This window comes from Aulonocara sp. 'chitande type north' Nkhata Bay, linkage group LG18 (genome assembly GCF_057382095.1).
Source record: "Aulonocara sp. 'chitande type north' Nkhata Bay isolate Kocher_YH1m ecotype deep benthic linkage group LG18, A_spYH_male_GT1.1, whole genome shotgun sequence".
In the NCBI taxonomy this organism is placed as follows: Eukaryota; Metazoa; Chordata; class Actinopteri; order Cichliformes; family Cichlidae; genus Aulonocara; species Aulonocara sp. 'chitande type north' Nkhata Bay.
The window spans coordinates 26,969,814-26,990,694 of record NC_141361.1 but is presented as its reverse complement, the minus strand read 5'-3'; the positions used below and the strand labels follow the sequence as shown (position 1 = coordinate 26,990,694).

The 20,881-nt window shown below is 40.7% G+C and overlaps 2 protein-coding genes across 3 annotated transcripts; both read right to left on the bottom strand.

Annotated features, from left to right (window-relative positions):
- Positions 1-736: 736 nt before the first annotated feature.
- LOC147308785 (3-keto-steroid reductase/17-beta-hydroxysteroid dehydrogenase 7-like) lies at positions 737-7,593 on the bottom strand. The gene is made up of 9 exons (XM_086271591.1): positions 7,527-7,593; positions 4,851-5,054; positions 4,638-4,730; positions 4,416-4,530; positions 3,456-3,650; positions 3,244-3,348; positions 3,092-3,148; positions 2,899-2,997; positions 737-2,755 (listed from the first exon to the last, which is right to left on the bottom strand). Exons 1-9 carry the CDS (start codon positions 7,559-7,561, stop codon positions 2,621-2,623), a joined length of 1,038 nt encoding a protein of 345 aa, XP_086127717.1. The 5' UTR covers positions 7,562-7,593; the 3' UTR covers positions 737-2,620.
- A 172-nt stretch (positions 7,594-7,765) lies between these two features.
- On the bottom strand, positions 7,766-17,734 carry LOC147308784 (discoidin domain-containing receptor 2-like). 2 transcript variants are annotated; one of them, XM_086271589.1, is made up of 17 exons: positions 17,548-17,734; positions 16,685-16,788; positions 15,458-15,560; positions 13,646-13,883; positions 13,147-13,294; positions 12,912-13,014; positions 12,603-12,810; positions 11,891-12,131; positions 11,709-11,774; positions 11,156-11,292; positions 10,479-10,689; positions 10,167-10,390; positions 9,784-9,911; positions 9,478-9,693; positions 9,153-9,387; positions 8,742-8,891; positions 7,766-8,587 (listed from the first exon to the last, which is right to left on the bottom strand). In XM_086271589.1, the coding sequence occupies exons 1-17, from the start codon at positions 17,610-17,612 to the stop codon at positions 8,453-8,455; spliced, it is 2,712 nt and encodes a 903-aa protein (XP_086127715.1). In that variant the 5' UTR covers positions 17,613-17,734; the 3' UTR covers positions 7,766-8,452. The 2 variants fall into 2 exon arrangements, with proteins under 2 accessions (XP_086127715.1, XP_086127716.1); XM_086271590.1 differs by having other exon boundaries at positions 16,685-16,777; positions 17,548-17,642.
- Positions 17,735-20,881: the final 3,147 nt, after the last annotated feature.

The window sequence follows — 20,881 nt, the reverse complement described above, 5'->3', positions numbered from 1 at the left end:
GGGACATGCTGAGTAACAGCAGAATCAGCTCTTTAGGTTCACCGAGAAAGCTGTCACACGGGTTGAACAAAAATATCGAGGAAATATCTCCAGGTATTAAATGTTGGCCCAGTTTTTTTGTTGTTGTTGTTTTTCAAAGTGTGCTGAGGTTTGTCCTGGAGTGTCTCAAATGGACAGGAAGTTGACTGTGTTCACTTGGATTTAGGTTTTCAATTTTTGTATTTTATCCTTCTGCAGTCTCAAAGTGAAGCTGTCCAGATGAAGAGTCGGCTTTCTGCCATTTCATTTTTGTAATAACAAGAGAAAACTGGTACAGTGTGCCACTGGATTTACACTTACAGTCTGCAGATTCTCCATTAAACATTTAATAGGTTTGATAAAATATCGTTTTAGAGGGACATTTCTGCATAACTGTAAAGCTGGGCTTTGTCTCTGAAATGTGTCCGGAGTTCAAGGCATGATAATGTGAAAAAATGTACTTTTAATTTGCTTACTACACTACTTCCACTACTTTCCTGTAATTTACAAGAAGAGCTTGAAACCAAAAGGAGACATGCATCGCACGTGGTCAGCGCAGCTTTACTTAAGGCAAAACTTCAGAGGGATATACGATGAAGGATAAAAAATAAAGTCGCCAAAATATATCGATACTTGAACCAATTCACCACTCTGCATTGTGTCTGACAAATATGACAGTGTACAGAAGTGCACCTGTGTGACGAAGTAATAACTTTTATTCAAGGCGTGCTATTATTAGCAAATGAAATTCTATTTGAATTGACATCCATCATTTCTTTATATTTTACTTGGAAAATTAAATGAATTTATTTAATCACAGGAATGGTTGACTCAAGGTTCTTTATATTTTAAGACCCAACAACAATACAGAGAAAACCCCAACAATCAGACCACCACCTATGAGCAAGCACTTGGCGACAGTGGGAAGGAAAAACTCAATTTTAACAGGAAGAACCAGGCAGCCATCAGCTTTAACCAGTTGGGGAAAATAGGTACAGCAATTCATTGAAACGTGCAAACACACATGTAAATAAGAGGCAAAATGAGCTGAAAGTTAATATTTGGAATGACCCCATTACATAGTAGCACATAGTAGTGGTGTGGCATTTAATATGTCACACCGCTTTATGAATGTGTAATATATTTAATATGTAACTTTTTACCTATATGCACTGTTAGGCACTGTTGTATTCTTCAGGTCATTTAAAAGTCTATTCATTACCAAAACTGGCACAGAAGATTTAGTTATTTGAACATTTTTTTAGATTTTGGACTCCAGTACTTTATAAAATTTACACATATACATTTTTTACAAATAAAAATGGAAACAAAAAAAGAGAAAAATCATTGGATAATGGACAGGACTAAACATCCTTTCCTACTAGTCGCCTAACAAAGAAAAAATATACTTGGTTGTATTTTGTATATTCCCTCAGAAAATGTTGGATTGACTTTTTGTTTTTAGTTTAGTAAATGCAAGAGTCGATATCTGAGGCGACTGAAAGATAAAATCTAACAGTGGGGTGTGATGCTGTGGATATATGGTAATGAAATAAATAAGCAAAAAAAATGCTGATACTGGTCTAAAGCAGCTGATTTATTTACTTGCACACTTATTCGTCCTATTGCAAACTATAAGTTTTTCCATTTATTTACTTGACAATCCTTCCATAATTTATTATTTGTATGGAAACGATCTCCAGATCACACAGAGCTGATGGTTAGTCAGTGGCCTCAGGGCATTAACAAAGACCTAATTAACTTTGTGGGGCAGGAAACATGATGCAGCTATCAGGTGAAAACACAGCAGGGTCCACTTTACAACAGGAAAGCGCTTTCTTGTTACTGATCTCACGTGAACTTGTTGACCCTCAATGAACTTCCACTGTTTGTTTAAAAACAGTGATTCTTGTGAATCTGAGTTCAGAAACCGTGACAGGCTCAGCTCATGAAACATAAAATCTCTTCATTATTTTAACAAAGTTTCAAGAAATGCAAAGCGTGTTTCTATTATTAACATGTTGAAATATGAAACAATGTGAGTAATGTGAGGAGGTTTGTAGAGAGCTCAAAGTAGCTTATCAAAAAGGCCCTTCCTGCCCACACAGTTATTTAAATTAGACCTCTCAGTGTGATGTGCTTCAAGTTCACCGTATGATTGGAAAGTCTTTAGAGCAGTGTTAACAGAGGACTGAGGGAATATCGGTGGACTTTAAAAAAAAGAAAGGAACAGTTGCATTTCCTTCATAACTGATTTGTTTAATTACATAAAAACAACCAAGCTAAGCTTTGTCTGACCTGGTGGAGAGGTGCAGCTTGATCAAAGAAAGAAGCCATTAGCTGTTGAGACAGAGCTTTCTTTAACATTTTGACTCAGGGAAAATCTTCCCATGGGGTCCCCTCAGAAGTAGTCAGAGTTAACATAATCACTTATATAAACCAAAGCTTTGACCTTGGCTGAGGTAGAACAAGCGTGATCATTTCACCCTCTGTTCAGTGGTCCACCTGGGAAGGATGGGATGAATAAGGGCAGTGACACTGGTTCAGATTTCACAGGATCCATTTCAAGAGAGCAAAACCTTCCGGTACAAAAGAATCACTTTTACTCTATCTCATTGAGATACCGCTGATGAGCTTCATTGTCAGCATTTCTCTCACACAGTTTCCTTCTGACCCCTTTCTCAAGTTCAAGAAGTTTTGAAAAGAGGACGTCAGCCGTTTCACCATCAATATCCATCTGAGACGTGAACACAAAGCAGAGAAAACCTGAATTAAGTTAAAAGCAACACATCACACAAATACCATCTGCTACTCTAAAAAACGCTCTGTAACACAGGCCTGAGCACTTTCTCTGTGGAATACAGGGCTCTCGTTACTCACCTGTCGTGGCTCGGTGTAGTTTGTCCCAAGCCCTGATGTTAAACTATGATACTTTGCTCTGGGATCCAGAGATTCTGGCTTTTGCAGAAACAGCCAGTGCTGTGAGCAGAAACACCAGGCCATGAATCTGGGTTCACAGAGCCTTTACAGTGCAAATATTCAAATGATTGTAATAATTTTCAAATGGAAATACCAGTGCCTCTGCTCCATTGTATGGTGTAAGGGTGAAAGTGTTGGTGAAGATCCTAATCTGTTTTGCACAATTAGAAAATACATGAACGTGAGTCTTTTCATACGTAACTGTGGTCACGTTAAAAGATAAAAATAAAATAAGTTACCACTTACCAACCACATGATGGGCATGATTAGAGTCCAGAAGGAGGAGGGGAGGATACCATAGGTCAAATTAGTCATCACCAGTCCTGGGCAGACTACTGAGGAGAACAGACCCTGTCACAAGACAGAAAGAATTTATAAATCACAGTGACCTCGTAAGAGTTTCACAAAGCTTGCAGTGATAGTTACCGCACTGACATCAGAGTACGTGACAGACAAACCTGGCCGTTCATGCGCCTGTTAAGAGCCACGCTGAGCATGTCTGAAGCGTATTTGGAGGAGCTGTAGGGCTCCGTCCCTTTTCTGTGCTGAATGTCATCCATGCTGAAGGCAGACCGGCGGGCATTACTCGAAGAGGTCCACACTACCCTGGACGTATGACCTGTCTGACACAGCAGAGGCTCCAGCTCCCGGATCTGGAAAACCAGGAGAGAATTATATCAGGTCCAAGGTGGAAGTGCACAGTAAGGAGTGATGTAGGAGGGGTGCATGAATCACTGATTTAAGCAGGCCAGCATAAGAATATATGGATCAGCCTGAGGCAGGCATTAATAATTCACTGTGTTAGCCAAATCAAATATTCATTTTATAAAATTTTGTAAGAGAATAAAAAGCAAAAGATATTTTATCTTTAAAATTATTATTTTATTTTTAGCAATCTATGATGGATGCTTCACTACTACATGGTGATCCTACAATCCTAATGACATTTATTATGCTAATTAAATAATAATTTATAATAATTCAAACATCAGGAACAAAACTTGCAAGAAAGAACAAGTTCAAAACATTAAAAACTACATCACACTTATTGGCCACTTTATTAGAGACACCCGCTCAACTGCATGTTTGCCCAAATATCATATTAACCAATCCCATAGAATCACCTCAATGCATTACAAATTTGGTCAAAACAACCTGCTGAAGACAGATATTCAAAGCTTTAATAGGTGCCTTTTGGTTTGGAGAGACAAAAACTGGGTTAAACAAACATATTGTTTACATTGCTGCACTAAGCAATGCAACTAAGAGCAACACAAACAGCAACAAAGTTTGTAGCTGACTTTCTGTGTCAAACACATCCGCATATTAAAGTCAGTATCCTGAAGTTTATTTATGCTACTGTAGGTTAAAAGACATATGTATGTATGTGTGTGTGTGTGTGTGTGTTTGTGGTGTACCAGGACAAAATGACCAAACAGGTTAGTGGCAAAAACTTCCTGTAGGCCATCTGAGTTGAGGTGGTCTTGTTGAGTCAAGAGACCCTCTGCTGTTGCAAACATGTTGATGACATTTCTGCAGTGGGGAAGGTACACTCTTATAGAGCAGCAAAGACAGCTTGAATGTATCCAATATCAAACAAAACAAAACAAAGAAATCATAAACTGGCTTTAGAAATGTACCTGGAAAATAAACCCTTAAAAAAAGCTCTGATGTCCACTTGTGGATTGGGCATAATTCCAGCATTTAGATAGAGAAAGTCAATTCTGTTGTATCTGGAAACACACGAATGTGTATTAAAGGTTAAGCTATCAGTTCCTTATTTGTAGTTCATATCACAAAGAGAACAATCACCAGTGTGATGACGTCAGCACGCGGCATCAAACATCTCTCACCTGGACTTGACCACCTTAGCAGCGTCGAGCACCGACTCCACAGAGCCCACGTCGAGCTGTAGTAAGTCCACATGGGCACCGGCGTGAGAGGTGAGGAGGGCGCTGCGGGCGGCCTCTGCCCGCTGCATGTTCCTGCAGGCCAGACACAGCCGGAGCTGTGTGTCCTCAGTGAGAAGCCTTTCACACAAAGCCAAGCCGATGCCGCTGCAGACAGATGGCAGACAAACACAGCCGTGCACTCGTATTAACAAACTTTCCCTGAACAACTGAGAGATTACCTCACAGATGAAGTAAAGCAAACTGTAAACATAGTCTGGAGTCACGTTATTGGAGAAGAGATAATGAAAAAGGATTTTCAAGTGACGTGAAGCTTCCATTTTCATGTACTGTTAATTATGGTCTTTGTTTCCGAAGTGATATTTAGTGGATAAGTTAACTAGTGTGTGGAACGTGAGGGGGGGAAAAGGAACGTATACAAGTGTTCTGTTTCGTCTCTTTTATAGCTGTATGTTAAGTAAAGGGTTACAGGAAGCAGTTATTATATCTCGACATAAAGCTGTAAACCTGAAGAAACAGCTAGTCTCACAGGGAAGCAGACTTATTTCCACTAGTAATCTATTCTTGAGCTTTAGACTCTAATGCTGAATGATGTTATCCTAAAGGTTTCCCTTTATAAATACAGTCTAGCAATTGCATAAGTATACTTTAGACATCAATACTATACAACTACAGTTGTAAGCAAGCAAATGTGGGGTGATTTTGACAGTTTCCTCACATGCAGTCAACCAGTATGGAGAATCTGGACATCATCGAAAGAATTATACCCCCCGGGACTCGCTTTTAGAGCCCATATAAGTAACATATACAACTAGACAACAACTGTTTGGAAGAGCATCTACATGGATCGATGAAGTCAGAATACTGTAAAGAAACCACTACTGAGGAAGACCAATATGAAGAGAACTGGTTTGGCTATGAGACAAAAGAATAGCCACAGCGGACTGACTGTGGTGAACAGTCAGTACGCTGTTCACCACAGTCGTGGTGCTGAGCTGGGTTTCCACATCCATTTACTCAGGAGGATGGTGTCAAAGTTTGTGAAAGGAGTTTGATGCGAGTCGATAAGTCTGTGAAGGTCACTTCTGTCTGATGATGGTGATACTGAGGTGTGTGGTTGAGGATATACTGACCTTTCTGTCAGTAAGAGCTGAGTTTTTGGTGACGTTAGCTGCTGTTAGACTCTGTTAGTTGTTGTTAGCTGGCGTTAGTGTTGGACTTAGTAAGTAGTAAGTAAAATTTATTTATATAGCGCTTTTCACAGATAAAAAAAATCACAAAGTGCTTTGCAACACAGAAAATGGAAATATAAAACAATATAACAGTAAATAAAACAGCAAATAAAACAATGTAATATAATAAAACTATAAAAACAGCATAAGAGGAAATTAATCAAATGCTTTTCTAAATAAAAATGTCTTCAGCTGTTTTTTAAAAGAGTCAATGGAGTCCGTGCAGCGTAGAGACAGTGGAAGAGAATTCCACAAATGTGGTGCCACCGTCTGAAAGGCCCGATCACCACGAGTTTTAAAACGAGTGCGTGGTACCACCAGCAGTCTCTGATCTAATGACCTTAAAGCTCGAGAAGATGAATGTGGTTTCAGCAGGTCAGACAAATATTGAGGAGCTTGACCATGTAGGGCCCTAAAGGTTAGAACTAAAATTTTAAAATGAAACCTAAAACTTACAGGCAACCAGTGAAGGGAGGCTAAAACTGGAGTAATATGATACTTGGTAATAATCTATCATATCAAGTGAGAATGTAATCAAACTGGTTATCAGAGGAAAAGTGTGATTTTTAGGACACTTGAGGCCAACATTAGCTGCTCCGGGGACAGGATAGTCGCATGTCTGATCGGCTGATAATAAGAAACTGTGACAATATCGGGAATAAATGAGCATGTTTACACATGTTTCCGTGTTTAAGAGCCCTGACTTCAGTTCGGGAGATGAGGCTTCAGGTGAGGATGATGTTTTTGTCAGATGCTGGTCGCCTTGTTTGTTTCCTTCATGTCTCTGCTTCTTTGGTTAGGAAAACCCCTTTGCAGACGATAAAACATATGTATCATCCCTTATATCTTGAGTTTGAAGGTACAGACACAAATTGAAATTTCCCTTCACGGCATGCAAATTCCTACGAGACCGCTTCAGAGTGGTCAGCCACTGTATTCAATATGACATTCCAAGTTCATGAGAACGCATCAATTTGCCGAAAGATGCAAAAGATGAATCAATGCATATTCATGAGTACGACATTCTTTTTTAGTTTTAACTTGTGACACACATACATTACATTTGAATATATGTGCTAGTGAAACATTATTACAGAGTAAGAAAGACAGCTTATGAAAGATTTAGAGGCCTTTAATCTCTCGCTGTATGAACCTACAGTATGTCTTTTACTAAGACGCACTGATACAGTTCATAGGTGGTACTTTGTAGTGTAACTAACTATTGCAATAACCTCCATTACCGAAAACAGGTTATACTTGAACAAGTCCAACATGTTTTTTGAAACTCATTGTTTAAAATGAAGAGTAGAAGTCCCAAACAGCATCTTCTAGCTAACAGCACCCGGTGTCCGTATGAACCGTTATAAAACAGTTTTAGCGGACTTACCTGTTGGCACCCGTTACGATGACGACTTTTTCCATGCCTGAGCGGAATGAGCAGCGGCTGTAGAGGAAGCAGACACCGGGGGCAAATTTTCAAACCTGCTGTATTCACCGGGGACGTTCAGCCCCTCGTCCGATGCCGTTGAAAACAGTCAGCCTATTGCTTAGGCAGCTGCGTGGTGTGATTGGATGTCAACAAACAGCTGGCCAATCAGATTTCACTACAGAGAGCGAGGTGGTCCAAAACGATTAAAGAGCGCAACGGTTGAAAGTACAGCCGTGTTAGCAACCCCAGCAGGCTAAAAAGTGTCAAACTTATCGTATATTAAAAACCAAAGATACAAACGAAGGATAATAATAGCATTTCTTCTTTATTTACAGGTATCCTTGGTCCAACAGGCGTTAAAACGTTGTTCTTTGCTATTTCCCCCACTATGTACAATAAATTCATTTCTGAAAAAGGACATAAACATGTTTATAAAAAATCTACATCAGCTTCTGCATACGAAAGCACAATCTCATCAGGAAAACGTTTTCCCTCATGACAAAATTCAAATATAAAAGACAAAAACACAAAACAGTGCTCACATAATAAATGTGCAATAGGATTAGATATATGATGGAAAAGAAAAGGGAGGGGGGATATTATTGCATAAATAGACAGCATAACAAATCATAAGAAAATAATAAATACACAGAGGTCTGAATGCACTGTACGAATAGAACTATCTGCATTATATCTACAATAGGAGGCTATATTTAAGTGTAGTCTGTACCTTCACATATCTCTCCATTTAGAGCATAATTTTTGAGAAGCAGGCATTGACAAAAAAGTGAATATTTTATGGGTCTGACTCCAAATAAATGAATCTAAACCAAAGGAAGCAACCGAGACCCTGCACAGCACAGTGGAACGATACATCTCCTCTGCTACGCCAGGCTCTCTAACAGCTGAGAGTGTATCTCCTGAAAGCTCGGCCGCTGCTTGGCGTTTCTCCTCCAGCAGCTTAGCATGAGATCCTTGTAAATTCTGTCAGGACAACAGGGAGGCTTCGGCAGGTACACCTGGTAGGATGAAGCACAATACTCTCAATACAGTATTATGAGTATTATAAGTGTTACAAGACACATCTACATACATATCTGAGAACTATTACATCCTAAAATCCTCCACAGTGGCACTCAGGAGGACTGTCAGGTACAGTGGTGTGAAGCTCACCTGTTTGCCCTGTTCCCTGAAGAACTCTCCTGTGTTTTCAATGACCTGCTCGTCAGAGAGCTGGGAGTACGGCTGCTCCTTACACAGAGTGAGAATTTCCCACAGAGTCACCCCGAAGGCCCACACGTCACTAGCCATAGTGAACTTACCCTGAGGAAAAAAAAGATCATAGACAGATTGGTATAAATTTAAAGCTTAAAAATTCGAAATTAAAATGTATAAAATATTTAAAATTGATCTGCTGTCACCTCTGTATAGAACTTATACTAACCTTTTAAATATATGTGGATTAGCAATAATCGTAGAACAATAAAAAACCCAATAAAACTGTAGTGGAATGTCAGATTTCCCTTAGTCTATAAATAACGGATAAATGGAGGCGATAATGTCCCAAATCCATAGATTACTCACTAGTAGGATGCTCTCCCATGACATCCAGCGAATGGGCAGTACAGCTCGGCCCTGGATCCGGTAGTAGCCCCCTCTATAAAGGTTCCGACTCATGCCGAAATCAGCGATCTTTATGGTGTATTTCTTACCCACCAGGCAGTTGCGGGTTGCCAGATCACGGTGGACAAAGTTAAGAGAGGACAAATACTTCATACCAGATGCAATCTGCACTGCCATGCCGATCAGCGTGGTGTAACTAAGAGAGAGAAAATAAATAGTGTGAGCTAAGTGGCTCTTTGTGTCATTTCCCTGATGATCATTTCAATTACATGTGAATTACACCTACCTGACCATGGTCTTCCCCTCCGTCTCCTCTTGTTCGATCTCATCTTCATCAGCGGCCTTTAGTCTGAGATTGCAGAGGAACTGGTTTAGGTCACCATTTTCCATGTACTCAGTGATCATGCACAGAGGATCTGTGTCCACACACACTGCCAGCAGACGGACGATGTTGGGGTCCCTCAGACGAGACATGATTCGGATCTCCTTCAGGAAGTCATTCCTGCAGAACGACAGGGTCACGTAATCTACAACTTGACTGGCAACTGAATGAAAAGCCGTACCAGTACATCTCTGTAAAAGTTTCTTTTACCTTGCGTTCTTGTTGGCATCTTCCCGCAGTGTTTTAACAGCAACAAGCAGAGGGGACTCATTGTTTCCCTCTATGGACAAATCCTCACCCAAAAAGTCCTGCATGCCCTCTGCCTCGCACAAGTGGACCTGTTTAGAGGAGCACTTTGTCAGTTCATCATCCACTTGGCATCCCTCGAAACCATCTGTTTAATACCACTAAGTGTTTCCTATCTGTCAGCATGTAGTGATTTCATAGTCTGCTGCTTTTACCAGGCAGCAAGCGCTGTCATTGAATTTTATAAATGATAGCTATAAAGTTACAACAGCATAATGGCGGCGAAGAGAAAATGAGTTTAAAGCCCTTAAAGCATCTCCAGCAAACATTAGAGCTACTGGGCATACTTCTCCAAACTGGCCCTCTCCCAGTTTCTCCTTGAAGGTGAGCTTCTGTCTGGGGAACTCCCTCATGGATGAATCTGTGCCAGCAAAGAAATTCATGTTGACAGCTGTGATGGAGTAGATGCTGTTGTCCGAAGACTCCTGCAGACTGATGATATCTGCCTCAGCATAGTGGGGGGCACCATCGGAGCCTCCGGCTGCAAAGGCTCTGCAGGGGGTACTCGATTCTTATTTGGAAAAGAAAAGACGGAGGATGGGACGTGTCGCTGTAGCTGACCTCCAAAGATGTTCACTTATTTCCTTTAGACAGCTTACCGAGGCGTTCAGTGGACTGAGAAAACTCGGGCAGTTTCCGGATGAGACGTGAGGGCTCCTGGTAGTCGGCACAGAGGGGGAAGATTCTTTCATAGGTGGAGTTGGAGGTCGAGCCACTCTCACTGGAGAGAGACGAGTGGTGGAAGGAGAAGGCCCGTGTCTGGATGGCGAGACGAGCCGTGAGCTCGTCATCCAGCATGCGACGAGATGCCTGAAGATGCAAGAGAGAAGCAGTTGGTATCTGCGGTGTTTTTACAACGTGAAAGTCTTGAGAGGTTTTGCAGGACATCAGTGTTGTCATGTGATGATATAAGAAGAAACTGACATGGAGGGAAAGGAAAGCTCTGGTGCTTTTGATAATGACGTCTTTTTTTCATATAATATCTGAAGCCAAAAAACCCCCAAAGAAACCCAAAAGAACGTAGCAGTAAAAATGCTGATTTGAGTATAGATCACCTTATCGCCTTCTTGAGTCTACTTCTTGTTTACCTTTGTTCTATATTTTTAAAATTTGGGAACAAATTTAAGTTTGCCAACTAATTATGAATGATGTTTTTGTGCATCCAGGGTTCAGTGCACACGTCACACCATATGATCAGTTGTGGATGTTGAATCATTACTGTAAGTTCAAATAACTAAAATTGATTAAATGATTTTAAAATAAATTTTTTTCTCACCTTCTCCAGCATCTTTTGCCAGACCTGTCGCCACAGGATAATGACAATGATAGCCAATAGGATGGCTATAATGGCCACCAAACAGCCAATCAGGATCCTTGTATTGCTGTCATCCACTTTATGTGTAGGATCATCCCCTAACAAACCACATTAGAGTTGGATGTTGACATGAATTTAATGTAATTCATTACAGATCAAATTCTAAAATAATTAAATTTTTTTCAAACATAATGCTTTTGTTTCATTATATTTTATAAGAAACCGGCCATTTATTCTAACAATAATCAGTAATTCTTGCTATTATCAGCAGGGGGCAGTGTTGAGCCAGGAGAAATTTAGGTCATGCAACCTTTTAAAGCATTAGAAGTCCAACCACATCTAAAATAAGGTGCATTACACGATCAAGGAAATATAAAAACAGATTTTTACATGAAATCAAAATCAAACAGTAACAACACATTCATGTCTTCTTCTATCTCATATTTTACCCTATAATCAAAAATGAAAACAGTGACTTAAATAAGAAAATATCAGAAGATGTTTGGCTGCTCACCTGGTAATATTTTTGTCGGGTGTCCATGCTTGCGAGGAGCCATTGATGTATTGTACACTGCTGAGCCTGTAATTGAAAGAAATAAAGGTGGTGGGACACGGCACATGCTCCCTTTAGATTATTGAATTAAAGTCTCTAAAGCAAAGGCTACACCTGATCTTTGCTTTTCTTTTTCTTTTTACCTGACTGGAAGGCCACCTCACTGAACAGCATCCAAAGGTCACTGAAGTGGAAGCGGCATTTAATGGTGCTGGCTGTGCGGTCCCCGAGGGGCACCGTGATAAAACGAGCGCTTTGGCTCACACGATCAACAGCAGGCCTGAAGGTCACCGGGTCTGCCTCCCACTCTGATCCTGACCGAAAGTAACAAGTAACCTGCCTGAACATCCTCACCCCTCGGCTAAACATGTTGTTGCAGTGAACCTGCGAAGGTGAGATGTGGAAGTATAAGAAAAGCATGATTAAAGTACTTAAATAGTCTGTTATTATTCTGCAGCCCTTACCGACCTGGCAGTTCTCTCTGTCTCTCTCTTTTTTTTTACTTAAAAGTGCTCAAAATAGTCAGAGCCCGACTGAGATGATGGTGCAGGAGAAGGTGTAGCCATGACTAATCTGTCTAGCTGTGCAGTAGCAGAAATATCATTCATCTTACATCTCTGATCTCTTGCCACGGCACTTATCCACGAAGATCAGGCTAATTATACAGAAAATGTAATTTTTTTTCTTCCTCCAGCAAGGCTGTCCTGTTCTTTTTTTAATGCCCCAATAAATTTTACAGCAGCTGTAGAAGGTGGGTGCTTGCCCAGCATAGTGCAGAATAGCTCAATTCAGCAAAGTGTTAGCTCTACAATTTCATCCCGCTCGCTTAAAATACCCCCTGCGCTGACTTCTTACCTTCATGGACGAGAAGTTTCGCACATGGTCGAACTCAAAGATCATCTCCACGTAACCTCTGGGGAAGCTCCTGTTGTTCCACCCTACATAGTCATAGCCAGGCCAAAAGTTGTAGCTGTGGCTGTGGAGAAAGTCGTCCAGACCCCAGGTGCCATCGGTCAGCTGGCCGAGCCCTTTCGTCAGCCTTGAGGAAGGATTTATGGTTGAGCTGAAGACAGAAATAGGGTTTTTTTTAAGGTTTGCACATATGCACATTTTTAAAATGCACAAATGTTGTTTTAGTTCAAAGAAAGTTTGTTAAACTCAGACCTTTCAGCTGATGCTCCATCGTACACAGAGTCATTGAAGAAGACATCCAGGCCTCTGTAGATCATTTGGTGTCCATCTGGAATGCTGTAGGACATCAGGCCATCTAAAGCAGGCAGGTCAAAGAGAACACGCAGCTGATTCAGTGTTTGCTCACATCATATTACTATATAAAGTGTAATGTAAAATATATCGTTTGGTTGAAGTTTCATGTTCCACTCTGAGTGTCATGACTAACCGAGCCATTCACAGCCGTAGAGCTCCACTCTCATACACACGATCATGGAGTGGTCGGTCACGGGCATAAAGCGGACAAAACGGGCAATGATAGGAGGCTCCAGGTCCTTCAGGACCACGTCATATGCATTACTGTTGCCTTCGATGATCTGGCAGAGGTGAGGAAAGATGTCTCATTTCCCACAAATACTCAAGTTGTTCGTGTTTCCCCATTTATAATAGTAAACAAGCACCTTTTACAATGCTTTTGAAACATGTTGCTAGCATTCAGTTAGAAGTGAACATTTGAAATATTAAAAACAAATGCTCATATGTAGTATTTGATCTGTTAACATTTGATAAAAGATAAGATTTAAATGATTTTCAAATATACACAGTAGCTCAATTTTTCACTATCATGGACAATGTTAAACAAATTAAGATGATAAATAGCAGATTAGTATTACGTGTACACCTTATTTGAATCAGAAGAACACATCTTTACGTCTTTACACGCTCACCTGCCTTCCCTTTCTGTCATGCCAGCCCACCCAGCTGCTGCCGTCACGGCTGTACTTGATCCTGTATCGCTGGGCAAACTCATTACCCATACCGTCGGCGTGCCGACCTTGGGTGCCCACGAGCGTGATGAAGTGCAGCGAGCGCAGGTCCACCTGGAGATACTCTTTGAGGCCGTCCGGCTCTGACATGATGTCAGGACACCAAGCCCCGTCACCGTCTCCGTTGTCAAAGTCAAGTCTGACGGTGAGCAGGAAAATAAATGGAAGAGTCGGTACCGGAAACCGAGGTCACAGAGTTCAGGTACACAAACACAGGGGAAAAGACATAAAGCGAGGAAAAATGTTACAAGTTACGAACAGAGGAAAAAGCAGTGAGGAATAATGAAATTATATCCTATGTACCTGATTTTTCCTGTCTGAAAGAAATCATGTTTGCACACTTCCTGTTATTCCATGTTACCACTGAACACATTGTTAAAAGGCTCTAATTAGTTCACCAGTACATGATAGATAGACTAATCAGCCATAATTACTTTGTAGGGATTGTGATGCATTAGGCAGCAAATGAAGACTCAGTTGAAACTCATATTTTGGAAGCAGGAAAAGGGATCTAGGTGATATTGGATTGTAGCTTTGCCAGAACAAATACTCATACGCAGTGTTTCCGTATGCTTTGGTTTGGCAGCTGGTGAACCTGCAACAGAGCCTTGGATCCCCAGGGTTATACTTTAGGATCAAAGGCTGGTGTCAGTAATAGCAATAGAGCTACTGCAGTGCTGGCAACGATTGAACTACGTCGCAGACCATAAGCCACAGATCAGCCAGAGTACCCATGTAGACCCTACAACAGTCAGTGAGTGCCAGAATCGGGCCATGAAGCAACCTGGAAAGAGAACTCATCTAATGAATGATGTTTTATTTTACATCACGCGGAAAGCCACGTGCATGCGTGTGTGTTGTTTACCAAGGGAAGAGATGGAAGCAGGGTACACTATGGGGACGGAGCCAGCCAGTGAAGCCAGCAAAGTTTTGCCATGAAACCTTGGGCCCCTGCGTTGATCTGGATGTTGCTTTCACACGTGAGATGCACGCTCATTCACTGCAGTGGCATTCGCTCATTTCCAAACAACATTGGAAAAAAAAATACTCAGCAGGGATTTGAAGAACATGGCGAAGAGTGTGGACTTCAAATCCCCTTGATCTCATTTCAAATAGATGTGATGAAGAATCAAATCTCAATGGAGACTTGATTTAAACCACTTAAAGAATCTGCTGCGAATAGACTGGAGCCTGATCCCACAGCACACCTCACACCAGGTCAGTACTACTACTACTGCTAATAATAGTGGTTGATTGCAGCATGCTACTTAAACATGCTTGCTGAAAGATGAAAGTATATTTTCTTAGGCTGAGTGAGATCATCTTATGAGAAAGAAAGTATTCTAAATATGTGCTATAACACTATTTACCCCTTACCCTCAACACAAGCCTGTTTGTGTCACTGCTCAGGAGCTTTGGAACGTTAAAAGATGAACTTCCATCATGAAATATATCAGCAATTCAACAAATACAAATCCATCTGGTGAATAACTTTAAATGTTTTGAGTAAAAGATAAACCAATTTAAAACAAAACTTGCTATGTTGGTTCAGACACAAAGTCTACGGTGCTTTTTTACTAAAAGAAAGCAGCAGTTAAGTTTAGGAAATTTCTTCAAATTTAAAGAAACTGAGTTTAGGGATTATCCCTGACAAACTATAATCTCTACATCTAATGAGAGGAAGGAAAGTGGAGTATAAGAGCACAAACATGCCTTCCAAATCTTGCAGCGGTGGACTCAGACCAGTGGCTGGAAGCAGAGATGTCCTCATCCAGAATCTGCCCACCGGTCATACCAAGAGGATAGCGGCACATTTCTACAAGCACACGAAGCACACATACACATAAATGTCTGATGTGTTCTTTCATATGTGCGATATGGTTAAAGTCTTTCCACATATGAGGGTAATATAAGGTTACTTTTACATAAAATCAATTTTAAAGCATTTTCTGGACTTTGAGTAGTTGACTGTAAGGTGGTCACAGCTCATCCCTTCCCCCTCTAGCCCTCTTCCTGCAGCCCTGCAAAGGCCTCTAAAGCCAAACAGAAGCGTCACTGTGTAGGTGCCAGTCTAAGCAAAATGAGAAGGGAGTGGTATTAGAGCTGCCCACTCTTCATTTTTCATCTTTTAAAATCATTTCTAGCATGAGAAACGCTTGAGTTTGAAAAGCCTGACTCCCTTTGTTCTTATGTTGTGCGTGTGGCGACGGGTTGACAAGCAGTGAAAAGAGATTACAGTCCTGCGTTGATACAAGTAAGACGCCATAACTGTAGAGTCAGTTGAGGGAGCAGAGTGACATTGTTTACTTCCCACCATCTCGACTTATATTTGAGTTTTAGTTAGAGCTCCGGCGAAATCCCTCACTCGGATTTTTAGAGAGCGGGCAAACAAGCGAGCCTTTGACTGTGAAAATATTCTAGGGAGGAAAGTGAAATGAGTTCATATGTGTAAGGGAGTGTGTTAGTAGGTGTGTGTGTGTGTGTGTGTGTGTGTGTGTGTGCATCACCTACAACTACGCCTACAAATTTTCTAACTTTTTTTTTCCACGAATTCTCCCCCTTGCCTGTGAAAGGTCTGCCTGTTTTGAAGATGTTTGCTTTCTTGACCAACAGCTAAACCGTACACACACACACACACACACACACACACACACACACACACACGCTTGCCTTCTGAGCCCACCCACCTCAACCTGCTTCCCTCCTCTCCATCTTGTCAACATGCTTGTCCCTCAGGAATATGAAATAGTTATTTTAAGCTTGAATATAACATATCCATACATCTGACTCTTACACTGCTTTGATCACACAATGAAGAAAATTAAAAAAGCACTCTGATTGGCTCATGCAGTCATGGCCACTGTTTCCAACTTAACTTAATAAAGATAAAGAGCGGGTATTTGTCAGCGTAGTGCCAGCGGGGTAAAGATAAACGTCTACCTGGGTTGACTTGAGATCTCACAGTGACAGCCTGCAGGAGAACGAAGGCGATCAATTTAACCTCCATGATCTTCAGTTTCATCTCACGGACGCCTGAAAGGAAGCTTGTGAAATCAGATAAACCAGTGTAAATTACTGTGTTACTTTTTCAAATATCCTCTCTGCAAATTCTCCTCAGAAAAGTCCGGGACTTGTAATTACATTTGGGATGTTTGGGATGAATTCAAAGGTTTCATTTACCACAACAGCATGTGCACAGAGATGCACGGTGGCATAATTTGCAACTCTGCCGTTACAAATTGCTCTATAATAGGAGACTATTAAAAGCCACAGCAACAAATGCCCACACAGACCTCTCTGTAACCCAGAGTCCTGCTCTTTCCCACGACAGTACGTAGTGCCTGTATTTTATTTAGCCTGTATGGACCACGTGAAGACGCGTGTCAGTGTCTGCTCAGAAACTGCACTTACTGTCACTGATGTGAAGCGTTAACCAAAATTTTTACAGTGGCAAAAATGCAGCAGGGCTTCTTTCAGACATAAATGTGAAGGGAAATGTAAAAAAACTGAATTTAACACACTGCGTAACACCAATGAAGTGAATCCCTGAGAGCCCTCATTCCAGTAGAGGCGTTTTTATAATCAGTGAGTAACTTTACAGTAACTGATTCCTTACTGAGTATCAGCCAGTTGCTACTTTTACTTGAACATAAGATTAATTAGTGAATGTCTTCCTTCATGTTGTCTCTCACTAAACTTAGGCAAGCTGACACTAAATTCCCTCAATGTCTACGTGGACATTTGAGTTAATAGCCACATTTGTAAAAAAAGAAAAAAAAGAAAAAAATATACGTTTGACTTACTTTTGAACTTCAAAACAAACCGTTTTTCTCGGGAAATATTCCACATCTGTTGTGCGCCGATGCATTCAGGACCACAAGTTTGTGACCTCTGCCTCTGAAGGACTTCTTTCTGGAATAGCAAAGAGAGGGGAAAGGAGAGAGAGGAGAGGAAGAGACGCAGAAGGAAAGAGAGAGCGAGCGGAAACGAAGGCTGATGTAAGAGTCCTACTGGCCCGAGAAAAGAAAGAGAGAAAATAACACGCTTTGGGATTTTGAGGTGAGGCCAAAATCCCAGAATTCCACCTGATCCACAAATGGCTTCAATTATGGTGTATAGAGGCAGCTGAGAGCTGCAGTGGCAGCTTCAGTTGCACTATAACAATTGCCTGAATCATGAAATAATTGCTAGAAAATGTTTTTTGAAAATAGTGTTTAGTGAACCTCCTGGCGAATAAAAAAAATAAAAAAGAATCAAATATTTACATGCACATATACGTTTTAAGTTGTATCATATTTCCCTTTTCACACATACTTGTCCTTGTATTATATATATATATATATATATATATATATATATATATATATATATATATATATATATATATATGTTTATTTTAATATTTATCTATCAATATCTTTGTTTCTAGACTTCATTTTATATGAGTGTTTGATGTTTGCTGTATATTAGTTGCTATGACAACTCAATTTCCCTATGGGATTAGTAAAGTCTCTCTGATTCTGATTTCCTAAATCAGGCTTTTTTGGGGGGGAATATATTCCTTAAAAGTGTACTATGCAATTTATTTCAGTTTTTTGGTGGGAAAGAAAAATCACACTGATGACGTAGAAGCCTCAAAAACTCATGTATGAAATATGATGCACTAGAGAAGTTTGATCCAGACTGGATAGTGTATGTGTGAAAGATAGCAAATTAAAATTTCATGGCAAATGATCAAAATGATCCTGCGGACACACGCTTCAGTGAAACCTCAAAAGCTTTGCAATTTATATTCACCAGCGTCTTTGGTTTAGATTGAAATGTGAAGTTGATTTGATAAAATCCCAAGGATTTTGAAAAGGTATAACATCAGCAAATCTCCAAAATGGCACAGTAAAGTAAAAATGGTGGACTTCCTGTCATGTTTGGATCATAGGTCTCATTGACCTTTCGTACATCGTGGGTTGTTGGACCTCTGTAAGAAATTTCATTCAAATAGCTCAGTCTGTGTGCTGGTTCATACTTTCATAGGTGACGCTGTGGAGCCATTTCGTCCTCTCCATACGTGAATTTTCACCAGGCCTGACATGTGGGCAAAATTTCATGCGCTTTCAAGTGTCTTCAGACCCTCAAAAAGGCGATTCATTTGACCAAGTAATGATAATAAGGGGAGCAGATACAATTTGGCCTTCACACTTTTAGTGCTCGGGCCCTAAAAAACCCTCACAGGGTTATGATCTTAGTAACTAGTTGCTAGCTCCATCAAGTATATCTCACGTGTTCCTTTCATGAGTCAAAGCACATTGTTCTGTTTGACAGGCTTTCAGTGTGGAACTTGACCATGATGGGGTCACAGGGCTTGAGCTATTCTTCAGGAAGCGAGTGAGAGAGGGAATAAAAGATGGAAACACTGCCGACTGCCTCAGGTATCCATGGATACATGACGCACAGCGATGGCTCATGGAGCTACTCACATCTGTAGGAGGGCACAAATATCACCCAGATGGTGCATTTAATCGGAACGAATAATGATGCACTGGAAAAAAACAGGTGAGGAATATTTGTACATTATCTTTTCTGATTCTGGTTCTTAGTGATGAGCTAAGGTATCACAGGTTTTTGAGCTACATGCTAACATGCTCAAAACTCATTTTAAAAGCTCAACTGTTTTCCGTTGATACACTTATTTCACATCACAACAGAGAAACGTGGCAATGCAAAGATTCACTGCATGTGGTTGGAGTACTAGAACAAATTGTAAACATTAAGCAGGTAATGTATACATTTCAGCCACTGGAACAAAAACTGTACACAAAAGATGCTTTTGGAGCTGAAAAGAGAAGCCAGTGCAAAAAAGCCTTAAATTCACATTCCTAATAACATCCAACAGGGTGAACTCTGAAAGAAGTGCAAAAAGACGTCCTTTCTCTTATAAATGTGAGAAAATGACGTCACTATTTAATACTAAACAGTCACAGTAAATAGATGCTAAAGCAGCATTAGGGTGAGGCTACCCTGTGATTGGCAAGTAAAAACTTTTGGTTCTCCCTCAGATCTACCTCTTGCTTCTGGTTGGCTGATTAAAGTACAACAAAGCTGGCCCAAATGTCTGACTACAAGTCCAAAAACAAGTAGACTGTGACCTCAAGGGACGAATGCTCTGGAGGAATTTTTATTGCTCAGTATTCTTCCTGTGGGGAGCATAAATGTAGTGAAATTCGTGGCAGTCCATCCAGCAACATTTAACTCACAAACTACAAAATAAAAGTGAGTCTAACTTGCAAAACTTTCTGTTGCTTACTAAATTCAGAGTCACAGGGGTGGAAAGCCTATCTCAGCCGTTATGGGGTGAGAGCCTGGATGGATTACCAATCAGTAGTTGTCAATATCGAGGAAACGTGAATTCCTATAACAAATTATGGCGTTCAGTTTTTGAAACTCTCAGATATTTCACTGAATGCGTTAAAGCTTTGTTGGCAGTGTTATTGAGATACTTCAATCTGGGCTCATATTTTCATTCCAGTCTGTCTCAAAAGACCAAAACTAAAGGATAAATACAACACTGCACACAAAGTAAAACTGCTTTTCAATCCATTTCACCTGCAGAGTTCAGAGAAAGGGACTGAAAGGATTCAGAAGGGGTGTGTGTGAACAGAATAACACTGCCTGCAGACCATTTTTTCTTTACAGTATAATCAACCAAATGAAAGTAGAGACCAAATCCTGGAGGCCACCCACTATCTGTGTCAGCAGCAGCTGCACTACCGGAGCTGCAGGGTAACGTGGCAAGATGTGGGAGGGTAATGGCTAACGTTATTCATATTTTCTACCTTATCTGCTTACATCAAGCTGCTTCTGTCTGCAGTGTGCTTAATGGGAGCTGACCCTGTTTAACGACCACAGCTGGTGTGTCTCTAACGATAATAGGGGGCCATCGGCCTCACGAAGGACCACATCTCATTTTCTCAAGCATTTGGAAATACTAACGAGGAAAACATTTCTAAAAGGTCAGCCCAGAAACTGATGCGGCTTATTATTATGTTAGGGACATATTTAGGTTTGAAGCAACCCTGGATACATTTCAGCAATTTGTAAGTTTCACCAAACGAAGAGGACACACATGACAACCGATGGCAT

Bases quoted from the DNA above. Each gene is read 5' to 3' on its own strand.
- LOC147308785 (XM_086271591.1), bottom strand. From the start codon at position 7,561: ATGGAAAAAGTCGTCATCGTAACGGGTGCCAACAG. The intron at 3,149-3,243 runs GTAAGTGGTAAC...TGTGCAAAACAG, and splicing joins TCATGCCCATCATGTGGTTG to ATTAGGATCTTCACCAACAC. The intron at 2,756-2,898 runs GTGAGTAACGAG...TTCACGTCTCAG, and splicing joins ACTACACCGAGCCACGACAG to ATGGATATTGATGGTGAAAC.
- LOC147308784 (XM_086271589.1), bottom strand. From the start codon at position 17,612: ATGCATCGGCGCACAACAGATGTGGAATATTTCCCGAGAAAAACGGTT. The intron at 12,132-12,602 runs GTAAGAAGTCAG...TCACCTTCGCAG, and splicing joins GAAACTTCTCGTCCATGAAG to GTTCACTGCAACAACATGTT. The intron at 8,892-9,152 runs GTGAGTAATCTA...TTTTTTCCTCAG, and splicing joins CATGGGAGAGCATCCTACTA to GGTAAGTTCACTATGGCTAG.